General features: G+C 38.0%; 2 protein-coding genes across 2 annotated transcripts; both read right to left on the bottom strand.

Moving 5' to 3' along the window:
- Nucleotides 1-1,698: 1,698 nt before the first annotated feature.
- On the bottom strand, nt 1,699-3,392 carry LOC123871645 (raffinose invertase-like). The gene has a single exon (XM_045915559.1). The coding sequence runs from the start codon at nt 3,386-3,388 to the stop codon at nt 1,862-1,864; it is 1,527 nt and encodes a 508-aa protein (XP_045771515.1). The 5' UTR covers nt 3,389-3,392; the 3' UTR covers nt 1,699-1,861.
- Nucleotides 3,393-4,924: 1,532 nt separating this feature from the next.
- LOC123871685 (sorting nexin-8-like) lies at nt 4,925-15,984 on the bottom strand. Its single transcript, XM_045915594.1, has 8 exons — nt 15,691-15,984; nt 15,475-15,597; nt 14,984-15,195; nt 8,897-9,122; nt 7,787-7,892; nt 7,135-7,267; nt 6,430-6,655; nt 4,925-6,062 (listed from the first exon to the last, which is right to left on the bottom strand). Exons 3-8 carry the CDS (start codon nt 15,181-15,183, stop codon nt 5,907-5,909), a joined length of 1,047 nt encoding a protein of 348 aa, XP_045771550.1. The 5' UTR covers nt 15,184-15,195; nt 15,475-15,597; nt 15,691-15,984; the 3' UTR covers nt 4,925-5,906.
- Nucleotides 15,985-16,012: the final 28 nt, after the last annotated feature.

Genomic DNA, 16,012 nt, shown 5'->3' with positions numbered 1-16,012 from the left:
CTATTTGTATGGTAGCTTACGCACTAGTTCCGACTTCCGTCATCCGTGAGAATAATTCTCGGATGTGCCTCAGATTCAAATCAGACATATGACCTAGATATGTCAAAGATGTTCACTGAATAGCTTGGATTTGGATCAGAGATCGGATTAGTGCTTAAGATATCCGAGTTCAGTCCGAGTTTTTATATCCGTATTTTCACAAACTCGGATCGGATGAGTGTGTGACCGCTTTAAGCGGATTAGGTACATACGATTGACAGGAATGCGGGCACCGCTGTTCGTTGGAACATGTTACTATGAAGCGGCGCATCTAGTGGGACATTTATATCGCTGTCAACTAGCTTCCCACGGCCTCCTTTGTCTCGTCACAAGGAAAATGGAACCGAAAGCACACGAAAGTCCCAAGATATTCGAGCGACAGTTTTATAATGAGATTTAGACCCATTACGCATGGCCGACAAGTCGCCCGGCAACTCGGTCGACGGCGACCGTTAGAATCAGTAATTTATATAAGTACTAGCTAATGCCCGCGACTCCGTTCGCGTGGATATAGGCTTTTTTAAATCCCGTGGGAACTCGTTGACTTTCCGGGATAAAAGTAGCATATGTGTTAATCTAGGGTATAATCTATCTCCATTCCTTTCAGCCAAATCCATCTACTTAGTAGTTTTTACGTGAAAGAGTAACAAACATACACACAAACGCCTTTATAATATTGTGTGCTTTAGGGACGCGTCTTTTCTTTTTATTCTTTTTTTTAATAAGAATATTAGCCATGCTAATCATGACTAATACTCCCCTTTCCCCTCCAATTAAGCGTAAAGCTTGTGCCAGGAATGGATACGACAATAGTGCAACGGGTGGGGTTTGAACCGCCGACCTTTCGGAATTCAGTCCGCTCCTCAACCGTTGAGCTATCGAGGTCTATGCGCACGGAGTTGGACGACTACGTGCGAACATATAAATTAGATTCTAACGGTCGTCGTCGACTGAGTAGTCGACCGTGAGTAATGGGTCTAATGCAAATAAGTAACGCCTACGTAACCGTGAAATGCTAATTTCCATGTTAATCTAAGATTATTATTGGAGAGCGTGTAAACTATAAAGCTCGATAGTTCAGGGATTATTCTAGGTTTTAATCCTAGGTATTACCTTACGTTTTACTTACTTAGGTAATAGGAAGGTCGGAGGTTCCTCTATAACTTTTCGGAGTTAAGTGCGTATTAAGCAATCAAAACAAAACTTGATTTATTGGTGAGGGAAAACATCGTGAGAAACCTTCATAAGAAACCTAAGAGATAGCTTCATAATGTCGTCAAAGGTGTGTAAAGTCTGATAATCCGCACTTGGCCATGTGATGGACTTTGACCTAAATCCTTATCATTCTGAAAGGGACCATAGTAGTAGGGACACTCTCCCACTGTCACTGGTAAAGACATGGTAGAGATGTCTCATAGAGATGTATTTAACTCAATTCACTTTTTCTTTCTCTTTATGTTACAACTTTCTGGTACTTCTTGCGTAGTCTTTCTGGTAAAATAAATAAATAATAAAAAAACAAGTAATTCAAAGTTTTCAAAAACCCCGACTGCGGTTTGCAAAGCATCACTCCCAGAATTTTGCCATATAGGTACCGATAGGTACCTATGGATCTTTACGATAGGTATATGTATTTCGATTTGCGTCACAGTTGAATAAGTTACGTTAGTACGTTTAAAATAAGTCAATGGTAACTAACAAATTAGAAAACTAAAAAGTCTTTTGTCCACTACTAGGTCAATCCTGGTGGCTCTTTCAAAATCAATGAGGTCCATCATAGTAAGTAGGTATATCGTATTCTTTAGTGTTCTCTCCGCCAAGTCTAATATGTTTTCTTCAACCGATTTGTCAGACTGTCGTCGAAGCCAACGCTAGCACGCAATCGGTACTGTATGATATAGAGATTCGAGCTGCCCCCTATTCGGATTTTCATAGACTTTGGATATATGCGGCTCGTAAACACCACCTCACCGTCCCCACAAAAGATTTCTATAGAACTAAAATCGACAAATACTCGCAGGTAAATATGTTCTTCGGGTGACCAATACGCTTGCCTCACGCCGTCCGTGCCTCCCCGATCGACGCTTATATACCCCTGGTCCGCTGAGTACGCGATACTGAAACCTCCTGAACGCCATTCAAATATTAGGGCGACATCAGAGAAAGGAGTTGTGGAATTCACTAGTAATTCGAAAGACTTAGACCCAGCTTGGAACGCTTCCCCAGGGGTGTACCAGGCATTCTCCAGCATTTCCACGCGTAAATCCATCATTTCTTTAATAGGCGTCATGAGAAGTCGTCCCAACTGATTCAATCGAAGCTCCCTCGGTGTTGTCGTCATCCCCGCCCACCCTAACGAGGACTCTACGAAGTCATTCTCCCACATGCCCATCCACGCAATCAAAACCCTCCTTCTTCCGTAAGCGAAGAACGTTTTAGCGGCGTAGAAATCGTGTCCGTAATCCAGCTGATGAAACGTAGCAACTGATACTTCCAAATCGTCAAATCTGCCTTTGAAGTAGTTGAATCTTCCCAGAACGTATCCCGTTTGATACAGGTTGTTGAACCTGAGCCCATCCATCTCTATTCCTTGAGCCGACACAAGCAGAACATGATGTCCATCTAATCGGAACAAATCTGGACTTTCCCAAACATAACCCATATCCCCGTACGATTTTACTAGAGACCCGTTCAGTTTCCAACTAAACATATCTGGAGACGTATACAGGAGTAGCTCACCGTTCCCCTGTCTCGAAGTCGTCCCCAAAATCATGTACCAATGGTTCTGGAAACGCCATACTTTGGGATTTCTTGTGTCTCCTATTCTAATGGGGGATCCTCTTATGATGGGATTGAAAACATATTTCTTGAAGATCACACCGTCACCACTCATGGCGATGTTTTGGGTTTGAAAGGTTACATTGTCCGAGATAACATGTCCGGTATAGAAGAGCGTGAGGAAGTTCCTGTTAACTAAAGCGGAACCGGCGAGGCACCCATGTCTGTCGTAGTAATCGCTGGGTATAAGTGCTGTTGGGTAATGCACCCAATCGATGAGGTTGGTGCTGACCGCGTGGCCCCAGCTCACGTGTCCCCACGCTCCGTTATAGGGATGGAATTGATAGAACATGTGGTATTGTCCTCTATACAAGGTGATGCCGGCTGGATAGGTCATCCATCCCTCTGGTGCTGTCAAGTGGTAGATGGGCCGATATTTTTTCTTCAGGAAACTTTTCTTTTGCCTCAGATAAGTCTCTATTGGACTGGAGTCACTGTTGACACTGGCGACGAGCGCGCAGAACCACGACATGAGTTTTAACACGTCCATTAAAGTTAGAGGTTGATGCATGACTGACGACCAGGTGATGAAATGTTTTTGATGAAATGGGACAACAATAGATATATTTGTAAATAGTCTAATAATAACAATTACACAATCCACGATTATGATCGATACTATAATGGTTTATTGTAAACAGTCATTTCATGCAAAATACAATAAGTACCCGTTCTAGATAGAAAATTCTAATTCTTTTCTAATAATTCTAGTACCTACTTCATATTAAATAGGTTTCCTAATTTTTTTCTGCCCTATATCAACGTCATGAAGGTTATCATCAAATAAAACAAATAAATAAAAAAATCTGATATTGGTAAAATACAATAGTATATTTTGTATAAAAATATTAAATACAAGATAATACATTTTAAATTTTAATTTTATTATGCTAGATTATTGCTTTGCATCAATATTGTAATTGCATAGAAATTCATACATATCACAGTAAAATGAACGATTTGGTCCTATTCCTACCTGCCACCGATATACATTAACAAAAATATATCTACAGTTATTTATCAAGGTATATTTTTCACATAAAAATATGTATATTTATTTCATAAGGTCAGTAGGTACATGCTTACAATAACTTTTATTACTTATTAACTACAACAATTAAATATAAGGTAAAAAAGTACTCATATATAAAAATATAAAAAGTAACAGTCAAGTTAATTATACATAACTAAGTTCTTACTTGAATGATATAATTATTACTATATCATTAAAAAATTCGACTATATCATTAAAAAATAACGGAAAATACACAAAAAACCCATTTTATATATTTTTACTTATTAAAAATTATTTTCTACATTAGTAGATATAGCAGTACCACAAAGGAAGTGTTGTTATTGGTTATTCTTAAATAAATAGATACAAAGTATGTACCATGAAATCCTTGAGCATAATGTAAAATTCAGCATAAGTACCCAAAGTACCCCTACATATTTTGTGGTCAAATATACTTAACTATTGAGAAGAAACATTCGAGGCACCCAATAGTAATAATTATTAAGAGCATGTAAGCTTATATAATGCATACAAAATAAGATCTCACTCGCCATTTTAATTTTGTGTCAACTGTCATGGCAAAAGTACAATTTTAGTCCTTACTTTTAGTATTAAAGGTGAACCGTACTTTTGACATGACCGAGTTGGCACATAGAGCTAAAATGGTGAATGAGTTCTCGTTTTATACGGACTATAACTTGTGGTGTCATTTGAATAAGACTGCACGCGGTGGGTTCGGATTGCAGGAGAGTGACAGCAACGTTGAATTCTTTGATTTGTACGTTTTCTCACTTAAATAAATCAAATAATATTTAATTTATATATGAATATAGATATATTATAGAAATCAATCATATATAAACTCTATCCTCTATCCACGGAGAGAAGAATAGGGCTCTCTCTGTTGCGGAATCCCATACAAATGATAGAGCCAAAAAAATCCATACAAATGACAGAGCCAAAAAAATTCAGCTGGCATTAACCATTTTGATTCACCAATCAATCACAAATATGTTTTCAAAAAACATTCAAAATTGAATTTGGAAATGTTTTCAAAAAAACATTCGAAATTCAATTCGAAAACATAGTTTCCTTTGTAATTGTAATGTAATTAAAAAAAATTAACTACAAATACAAAAAACCACAGACTAGACGGCAGTAGCTACCATTGTATAATGATTCTTTCTGGTAGAAAAAACCTGTCACACTCCCGCTACCCGCACCCTACAGTCTCAGTAAAACGGTATACTTATAGAAGTTATAGCAGTCATTTTTAGAGATTCGTAGCTGTACTAGCAAAAGATCTACGCTTAATACATTGGTTGTATTCACTGGAGATTCCTGAACGTAAACAAACTTACAATAGATCCTTTTGGATGATAAAATACTAACAACAGCAGCGTACGATAAACATACGATTTTATTTACAGTGCCCGGTATTAAATATTTCACAGTGAGGTGTAGAAAGAGATAATCGGCAGCTTTAGCTTTTTAGAGCGTCATCACTGTCTTTCATACATATGTGACGTTATGTCGCTGAGTTGTCAGTCTTTTATTTTTGTGTATGAGTTGCCGTAGAACACCTTACAAGAGCGAAACCTTAAAAAGCAAAGCTGCTTACACATTATCCATACTGATATTATAAATGCGAAAGTGTACCTGTCTGTCTGTTAGTTTTTCACGACCCAACAGTTTAACTGATTTTGATGAAAGGATTTAGGGTACAGAGTCAGCTTACATCCCGGGGACGGACATAGGCCTCTTTTTATCCTGGAAAATCAAAGAGTTCCCACGGGATCCTATTCGCGCCTCCTTGAGTACTTTTGAGCGCTCATCTACTTCAATCAAGGCAAAATGTGATTGGGAATTTTCAGGAGATTCATTGCGTGGAGGAGTTTTATACTGACAGGCTTCGATGGAGAAGTTTGCTTCCCAAAGCCCACGGCTGTAGTGTTTTGTTGATGATGGACAATAGTTTAGTTAGTACCATAATGGAGATGAGTAAACATTGGTGTCATTTGTTAGTAGGTTTAGAGTTGGGGTGTCGTAGGGCAGTGTGTAAGTCGGCCCACAGCGCGGCGACGCGCGCGTGCGAGGTGCCCTGCGTACGCAGCAGCTCTGGGAGGATCTCTAGCGCCGACAGTGCGTACGCGCGGGCTATCCGCGCCTCCTGGAAGCGTTCAGTACTTTTGAGTGAACATCGACCCCTGTGCATCAATGCAAAATCTGATATGGAATTTTCAGGGGGTTTTTTGTGCACGAGAGTTTAAAAACTATAATATGATCAATCTGTCACCACTTGGGTGTCTGGTGCACATCGACGCCCGCTGTGCCAGACCCTTTTTTCCACGCACATGCAAACTGTGGAATCTACTCTCATCGGCGGTGTTCCCACTAGATTACAACATGGGGTTATTCAAGGAGCGGACCAACAAATTCCTGAAAGGCAGGCAACCCATCGGTACCTCTGGTGCTGCAAATGTTCATGGGCGGCGATAATCACTTAACACCAAGTGATTCGCCTTGAGGACACTTACCTCCACAGCGCAGCGCAGCGCATATCGGTGCCTGGCGCGCAGCACGTGCGACGCGGCAGAGTGGGGCGCTGCAGCGGCCGCGGCCGACCTCTCCGCGTGCAAGCCCCTCGTGAGCCGCGAGCACAGCTGCCTGTAGGCGCCCAGAGCGTCTAGTGCTAACAGAGTTCGGTCCATGGCCTCGTCTTCTGTGATCTCGGGCGTTGAGTCTCCCATTTCAATTGCTAATCTGAATAAAAAAAGTTGAAAACTAAAACTCGACTGCGATTGTCTTAATAAACGCCGAAATATTAGAGTGAAATTGTTTTTCAGTCGCTTGGTATATTTTAATGTTATTGTACATTTACATAATTATATACATTAGAAAATTTTTGGAAACCTCTACTTTTTTTGATGTAATATCCGTTAGGTCAATTTTTTCGTATAAAATATAGCCTATGTCACCCAGACCTTTGCAATGAATCAATTGACATCTCATTTATCAAAATCGGCCCAGTAGTTTAGGCACTGCGGTGGAACACACAGAATCTGGATACAAACATACATGCATACATATTTACATACATACATAGACTGCTAAATCAAGACGCTTCCTTTTGGCTTTGCCGCAGTCGGGTAACAATAGTTGTTTTAAGGCTTAGGCAATAGCATTGGGTACAATAGGCGATATGTGCGCTTCGACTCACGACTATGGCGGAGTATACTCACTCAGCGGCCGCGCGTACTCCCTCTCTCATGCGAGCCCAGCGCACGCTGTCGGCGGGAGAAGGAGAACTGAGTGCGTTGAGCGCCGCGCCCAGCTCGCGGATATCTGTACGTTCCGCTTCGCAACGGCTTTCAACTATAATATAAGAAAAAAATGGCAGCGGGGACCGCGAACAAAATTGAAAACTTAAAACTATGAAATACATTAAAAAAATGCAATAAAAACCAACCTCAATAACCACAAACACAAAAATAAAAAATATTTTTTCTACTTTTTAGTGTTTATGGTTATTGAAGTCGGTTTTTTTTTAATTTTTGGTGGCCCCACTGAATTAAAATATGCTATGCTTATTAAAAACCTACTGTTTACTAAGCTATTACACTGATCGGGAGCAATTTAGTCTTATCCATTGAGGAGTTATGTTCTCCATCTCCAAAAATATTCATCAGATCTTCACCAAAATATGGAACCACCTGGGAAGTATATCCATTTGAACCAAAAAAAAACCAAATCGGTCCAGGCATCTTCAAGTAATCGGGGAAAATACATAAAAAATAAAAATAAAAGATTGAGAACCTCCTCCTTTTTGAAGTTGGTTAAAAATTAGTTCTTGGTAGGTACGTAAGATTTAATCCAGTTGAAGGTAGGTCCTACCTTTTTCAATAATCTTGAACAACCTTCCCAGACCAAGTTGCGCCAATCTAAGCTGCTCTTGTTCCGAGACGAAGGTGTCCTGCATCTCATCTGTGCTCATTTCTCTCTACAATAGAATACAACATAGAATATATTTATCACACTAATATTATAAAGGCGAAAGTTTGTGTATTTGTGTATGTTCGTTACTCTTTCACTCAAAAACTACTGAACAGATTTGGCTGAAATTCGGATAGAGATAGATTTATACCCTGGATTAACACACCTGGAAAATCAAAGAGTTCCTACAGGATTTCGGAAAACCTAAATCCACGCGGACGAAGTCGCGGGCATCAGCTAGTATTACATATAAATGAAATTAAGACTATGAAATTTTGATTATTTTAGTTACTTAGGTAGGTACTCACAATCTTTTCTCGGCATTTAAAATGTTTGAAAGAAGCAAGAAAATATTTTTTAAGGCTTTTATAAAACTACGAGTATACTTCTATATTGTACTATCAAGTCTGGGTGAGCTTTCACACAGGAAGTCGTAAGATCTGCATCGTGGACTACCGTAAACTATAAGGTGTTGAGCTACCAGGGCTTAGCGATGGGCGATTTATTTGAATAACAATCGAACTATTCGATTGTTGATAATCGTAAAACAATCGATTCTCTTCAATTGTTCAATTGTTTCTTAGGGACGCGCGGATCTGGAACGAATGAATCGAAAATCAACTGAAATGGCGCAATTGCTTTATTTTCCAGACCATGCGCTTCGCATTCGTAGGATCGATTGTCGATTTTTATTGTCAATTTTAACTCAGACTTGGGCGCGTTTGGAACCCACGCAACTTTAGTTTTAAGTTACGTAATTAATTATCACCACTATATCGTACAAATTTAACTATTCCGACCATCAAAAGGAGTACAATTGTACCTAGTTTGAATAAATGATTTTGACTTTTAACTTTTTTGACTTTTGTGAAGACGAATAAATCGACTATCGATTGTTCACTTGTTTGATTCATTCGATTGTTTTTTTTTTTTGCAACAATCGCCGATCTCTACCAGGGTTAACCAGAATTGTAGAGTGAAACATCTATGATAAGAAGCTAAAATCCTTACTGCATTATCTTCCTGAGTGCCAGCCAGTATAAATTCGTCATGTTTGGGCTTGTCGAGCCTTGGTGAGGTTTCACACAAGAAGGTCCTCAGATCTGCATCATGAGCTATCACGGGGTGACGAGCTACCAGGGTTAGCCAGCGTTGCAACGCTGCACGCCGTCTTTGAAGGAACAGTGGACTACCACCTCCCACTACTACGCGTTTAGGAGGTAAGCTGCATACTGCACTGAAAGTTCATACAAACGAATCTTAATATATATTTTTGGTTGCCTGGAAGAGATCGCTAGGTAGCAATAAGGCTGCCAAATGTACCTGCCTATATTTTTGTTTTGCTTTGTATGTGTTTTTCTGTACTAATTTCGTGTACCGTAAAACTATATTCATTCATTCATTAATTAATTCATATATAAAAGGAAAAGGTGACTGACTGTTCGACTGATCTATCAACATACAGCTCAAACTACTGGAGTGATCAAGCTGTTTGGCATGCAAATAGCTATTATTATGTAGGCATCTACGAAAGGATTGAACCGTGTCCAGGATTGAACCCTAGACCTCTCGAATAGGAAGCTGATGTCTTTAACCAATATCTAAGCTATTACATAATAGCATATCATCAAATAAAAAAAAAACATGGGATAAATTCTAACAATAAAACTTGCTTTAATTGTATGTACTTACATCAGTATCAAACATTAAACAATTGAGCATATAAAATTTGAGATAAAAACTATTCATAACTCAGATAACAATTATAAATGAAATGTGAATTTAAAAGTTTTATCAACTAACATTAAAGTCACAAGGTCAAACAGTTACATGAATACCTACTTTGGCCATTTGTTAGATTTAATGCAGCTGGTATTATTTAACACATGTTAAATAATACCAGCTATATATAATTAATCATAACTATGTTGTTATCTGTGCAATAAAAAAGCAGGTTTTTATAAGGACAATGCACAAGAGAATATCAATCTCGAATTCGATAAGACATATCAAAAGAGGAAAGATTTATTTATTTGTTTGTAATCCGTAAACTTTGAAACTACTCAACCGATTTTAATCATTTTAGAGGAATTCAGAAATAACATAGGTTTTATGTATATCTAAATATATAAAAGAACACATTAGAACACATGTTTATCAAGCAATCTGAAAAAAATGATTTTCTCCTACAACAAATGAGTACCTTGCTTCAACTCATAACAACGTTAATTTCAAAGGCACCAAAATAGGTTTAAAAATAGGTACCGTCGTGTCCCGTTACTTCGCCTGCTAAACCATACTTCGCCTAATTTTAAAAACATCGAAAAATCTGCTAAAGTTGGGAACCGAACAGCTCAAAACCTACCAAATACAATACTAGTGTTATCTACGGCAATACTATTCCTGACCATTTGTAACTAACTTTACAACAATAGCGACCAGAGCCATTTATCTGCTGCGGGAAGTGAGATGTTTTTTTCTACCGGTCAAAAACTTTACGTGCCGCCAAGAATCTACGACAAGTATGGCAAAATTTTATTGTAAAATAAAATCACTACTTTATCGTCTTTTATGTTGTACAATTGTTTTCAATATATCTTATGTAGATAATGAGTTACATCAAGATTTATCAACAAGGTAACTGCGGCCACCATGATGGTCCCGTACTTCGCCTAACCCTAGGGTTGTCACTTAATCTTTGATAAATTCATTTGTACCTATCAGTTTTGGTGGTCAGGTCCCCTGCAGCATCAGGATTGAGGAGTTGGAATGCTAATTTTTTAGAAACATTGTCGCAAAGTTCCTCTATTGATAAAAAAAAATACACAAATCGGTTCAGAAATCTTGGAGATTTCGGTGTACATAGGTAGAAAAACAAAACTCCCTTTTTGAAAGTGTGTTAAAAAGTTCCCTATGTTATTTCCTAGTCAACCCTCTACTTGTCTATGAAAATCCCGTCAAAATCGGTTCAGCCGTTCCGAAGATCAGCCCGTTCAAACCGACAGACAGACAATTCAAAAATTGTAATTCAGTTATGGTATCGTTCAAATAACCATATGAGCTTAATATGAGGTACTTATTTCGAAATTACAGACAGACACTTCAATTTTATTTATTAGTATAGATAGATTAGTATAGATAATAATAGGCACTTATCCAACTGAATACAACAATACAACTGAACAAACAAATCTTAGTTTTAAAAAAAACTGTAAAAAAAACTGTCTCGTGGGTTCGTACTTTGTACTGTTCAAGAAGAAAAAATATTGATTTATTTCTGTTTGTATATAAAATAAAGGCAATCAAAATTTTTACTACTTACTTTTATTGTGTTATATACACTTAATTTGTTCAAAAATTATTGTTTCTATTTGTTATTGCAACATTTTTTGTTTTGTGCGCTTTCCTACCTTCTAAAAAAGCCTGATTTTTTATGGTACTTCTACTGATTTAGTTTTTAGATTTAATTTTGGTTTTAGTTTTCTCATTAAAAATTTCATAAAAACTTTTAAGGATTTGTATTTTTTTTTAATGAAAACCATGTTCAGTATTAATATGTATTTTTTATTATTCCTTTCTTTTGACAACCCTTAGCAAAAAAGAACAAATGTATGGAAACAACGGCAGTTGGGTTCCTAACTTCGCCTACCGATAATTTTTTTCTAAAATGAACTTTGTTTTCTGCCATATACATTTCAAAATGATTTTGCGGCATAATCTATAGGTCTTTCGCTTTTTCAGAGACAGTTATTATAGACAATAAACATAGAAACGCTGCTAGGCGAAGTTAGGAATTGTGCCCTTACTTCGCCTAGCTCAGTCAAAACAGTTTTTGAGGCATTCTAAAAACTGCATTACTTTTCGTAACAGTCTTAATTTATAGTCATGTCTAAAGGCCACCATATATTAAAAGCAGGACTTGAAATAAAAAACACTCTCTAGGCGGGAAGACAAAAACTGTCAAAAACCAGGCGAAGTAACGGGACACGACGGTACTTGGAACATTAATGGATTATCTCCCAACAAAGATGAAGTAGAAATACTACTTCATATGCACAAACTTGATATTTTCCTCATATCAGAAACTCATTTTGTTAGTAACAGTCTGATAAAGATAAAAGGGTATAATATCTATCACACTAATCACCCAGATGGAACTGCACATGGAGGAACTGCAGTCATCATAAAAGCAACAATAGAGCACTATGAACTACCCCAATACAGCACTGAACAAATCCAAGCAACTTCAGTATCTATTTCGGACAAAAATGGCCCTTTTAATATCTCAGCTGTTTACTGTCCACCAAAACACAGGATATCTGAGGAACAATTTTCAAAGTTCTTTGGTAGCCTTGGTAACCGCTTTGTTGTTGGTGGTGACTGGAATTCCAAGCATCTCCATTGGGGCTCCAGGCTAATAACCACTCGAGGAAGGGAACTAAAGAAGAGTGTGGATAAAAACGTCCTTACTACTATTGCAACACCAGAACCCACGCACTGGCCTACAGACCCAAATAGACTGCCTGATGTTCTAGACTTCTTCATTTATAAGGGATTGTCTCAACTCTTCTTCACAATCAGTTCAACCTTAGATGGTTCCTCAAATCATATCCCAGTGATACTGACCATGAGTGCCCAAGTAACAAACAGTATGAAAAGGCTACAACTTTATAACAAAAGAACTGACTGGGAGGCGTTTCGTGGTATAGTAAATGATGAGCTTCAACTACAAATAGCGCTTAAATCTGAGGAAGACATTGATAATGCTACTACTAAGTTTATGACTACTGTTCAGTCAGCTTGTTGGAAGTGTACACCAGAAATATCCAATTCTTCACCGAGACATAAATCAGTTCCATCCGAAATTAAACTTCAAATAATGGAAAAAAGAAGACTACGAAGAGTATGGCACATTAGTAGACACCCAGAAGACAAAACAGTACTTAACAAAGCAATTAAGGACCTTAAAGACGCCATAGCTAAATCAAAGGATACTCTAACAGAATCATATCTGGAATCGTTGACAGCAACAAGTGTTACTAATTACTCCCTTTATCGTGCGTGTAAAAACTTAAATAAGCCTACAGACCCCAAGCCACCACTTAGATTGGAGGGCAACACATGGGCCAGAAGCCAGCAACAAAAAGCTGATGCTTTTGGAAACCACTTGGCCCAAATATTCACACCAAATGAAACTGATCCAGACAGTGACGAGACAGATATAGAAGACGTCCTTGGTCAGCCTTTCCAGTTGGATCTGCCCATCACGCCAACCAACCCAAATGAGATTATTAACATAATAAAACGTATGGATGGCAAGAAAGCGCCTGGTTTTGATCTAATTGATAAAAGAGTCCTATCGGAACTACCGCGAAAAGGTATTATGTTCCTCACCATTTTATTTAATGGCATCATTCGTGTTGGTTATTTCCCAGCTCTGTGGAAGGTCTCGCAAATTATAATGATAGCAAAGCCTGGTAAACCCGTTCAAGAAATAACCTCATACAGACCAATCAGTTTATTACCGGTGATATCAAAAATTTGTGAAAAAGTTGTGTTGCACAGGCTTATGAAAGAACTCTGCTCAAGATGTATCATCCCAGACCATCAATTTGGCTTCCGGCAGCATCATGGAACTGTTGAGCAAGTACATAGGGTATGCAGAACAATAAGAGATGCACTGGAACACAAAGAATACTGCTCTTCTGCTTTCCTCGATGTGCAGCAAGCATTTGATAAAGTGTGGCATACAGGACTACTATTCAAAATTAAATCGCTACTACCTCATACATTCTTCGGTCTATTGAAATCCTACCTGACTGATAGAATATTTCAAGTCAAAGAAGGTGAATACACTTCACCGTTTCACCCAATCACAGCTGGCGTGCCACAAGGCTCAGTGCTAGGTCCTGTGCTTTACACAATCTATACAAGTGACCTACCTCAAATTGACGATGTCACTGTGGCTACATTTGCGGATGATACAGCTGTTCTTGCTCGCAGTAAATCTCCTGAAGAAGCTTCAGCTATTCTGCAACGTGGACTAAATGAGATCGACAAATGGCTGTCAAAATGGAGGATAAAAACGAGCGCTTCAAAATCAGTCCATATAACATTTACTCTTCGTCGAGGAAACTGTCCTCCGGTCTCGCTGCGTAACAATCAGCTACCACAAAGCAACAACGTTAGGTACCTGGGAATGCACTTAGATAGAAGGCTAACCTGGAAGAAACATGTCCAAATAAAGAGGGATGAGATCTATCATAGATATAGAGGACTGTACTGGATGCTCTCAAGGAACTCCAGACTCTCTCTAGACAACAAGTTACTGATATACAAAGCAATAATAAAGCCAATATGGTCATATGGCATACAACTTTGGGGATCAGCATGCAACTCCAATATTCAAATTATACAAAGAGCTCAAAATTATATTTTGAAACAACTGTCCAACGCGCCATGGTTCCTACAAATATCGGAAATTCATGAGCACTTAAACATTAACACAGTAAAGGAAGAAATTCTAACTTATAGTTGCAACTACAAAACAAGGCTTACTAACCACCCAAATCGCCTGGCAGTGCAGCTGACAATGCCACAGGCAATCCGTCGACTAAAGAGAAAGCATATACTAGACATTTAGCTGAGACTTATGGAGTTTTCCCGCTGGGGAAGTTATCTCCTAATGAACGCCAACTTCCTCCAACCAATCTGCTCATAGTCCACCGACTGATCGCATGATAAGGCAACCCCTCAAAAAAAAAAAAAAAATATATAAAAGGTCACTGACTGATTGATCTATCAACCCACAGCTCAAACAACTGGTCGGATCGGGTTACTCAAATTCAACCCATAAAATGGGGTTTGAAATTTGTGTAGTCCACATGCACAAAGTAACGGGCATAGCTAGTTTTGAATATAGGTATGTAACCACATTTACTTGAGCTATAAGACCTACCTATCTGCCAAATTTCATGATTCTAGGTCAATGGGCAGTAACCTATAGGTTTCTTGACAGATAGACAACTATGTGATCCTATAAGGGTTTCATTTTTCTTTTTGAGGTACAGAACTCTAAAAATGGTTAGGCAATCTTACCGATAAGGATATTTGGCACACAGAACATCATATAGCTGCACAAATTCGTTGTATCTCCTAGTAACAGTAGTTCCATGGCGTCGGGAGCTCACATAGTATTCACAGTGCTTCAGTATGAGTCCTTTGCGTTCCGGCACCAGTTCCACGCTAATAACATCTGTGGTTTCTAAAGTCTCGAATGTTACTTCTTCTGTATTCATTGTTGTTTATAGCTGAAATTGTAGGTAATTGAATTATTTGAAAGGTTACATACCTACCTTAGTTTAAATAATTACAAACAGTTAAACTGTGGTACATTGGATAAATATGTATTTCAATCTTGCTTTGATCTTATGATCATACCTACTTTAAAACATAGTACTGCGGAAGCGAACCTGCCTCCTTTTTCGAGGTATAATTTTTTATTTTATTCTGTATAAAATAGATATCCAAGTAACTACTTATAAAAAGAAATTCTGTTCATTAAAAATTAGATAATTATACACACTCACCTGCTTTCTGGTTTAACTTATTATGTGTACAAATTATTCGCCACTAAAATATTTGCCAAATATAAATCGAACTTCGTATCGACTTCCAAACTTTCGGCTTGCGAAACTTCCCATACGGTGCAACTGTAAATAATCACTTAAAGTGCCAGTAATTTTATGTACCACTTCACTTACACCACATTTTTTACGTAATCAATTATACAAACAAATACAAACACACAAAAAAGTTTCGCAATATTGTGGTGGGAAGAAAAGCCGCTTTTTGGAAAATGGAATTTTTGCTTGTTGTTGTGTGTGGAAGTGGAAAGTTTTGCCACGTCCGGAAAGAAACCGGAAACCACAGAGTAAGTAATGTAGTATCCAAACTGTCATGAAAATACCATAGACTAAAGTATGGCACATTTTTGTCCATACCTAATTATTTTGCCTGAAATCATGCAGCTCCAGCCCCAGACTCCAGACTCACACTGAAGAGTTTTGGAGAATTATATATTTTAATAAAGGAAAATAACTAAAGTAAAAATTACTACAGATCCGA

Source organism: Maniola jurtina, chromosome 14 (genome assembly GCF_905333055.1).
Source record: "Maniola jurtina chromosome 14, ilManJurt1.1, whole genome shotgun sequence".
NCBI classification, from domain to species: domain Eukaryota; kingdom Metazoa; phylum Arthropoda; class Insecta; order Lepidoptera; family Nymphalidae; genus Maniola; species Maniola jurtina.
Note: the sequence above shows the minus strand (reverse complement) of the source record. Positions and strands in the feature narration are given on the sequence as shown.

Bases quoted from the DNA above. Each gene is read 5' to 3' on its own strand.
- LOC123871685 (XM_045915594.1), bottom strand. From the start codon at position 15,183: ATGAATACAGAAGAAGTAACATTCGAGACTTTAGAAACCACAGATGTT. The intron at 7,893-8,896 runs GTAAGGATTTTA...ATTCTATTGTAG, and splicing joins GCACTCAGGAAGATAATGCA to AGAGAAATGAGCACAGATGA. The intron at 6,656-7,134 runs GTGAGTATACTC...TTTTTTATTCAG, and splicing joins GGAGTACGCGCGGCCGCTGA to ATTAGCAATTGAAATGGGAG.
- LOC123871645 (XM_045915559.1), bottom strand. From the start codon at position 3,388: ATGCATCAACCTCTAACTTTAATGGACGTGTTAAAACTCATGTCGTGG.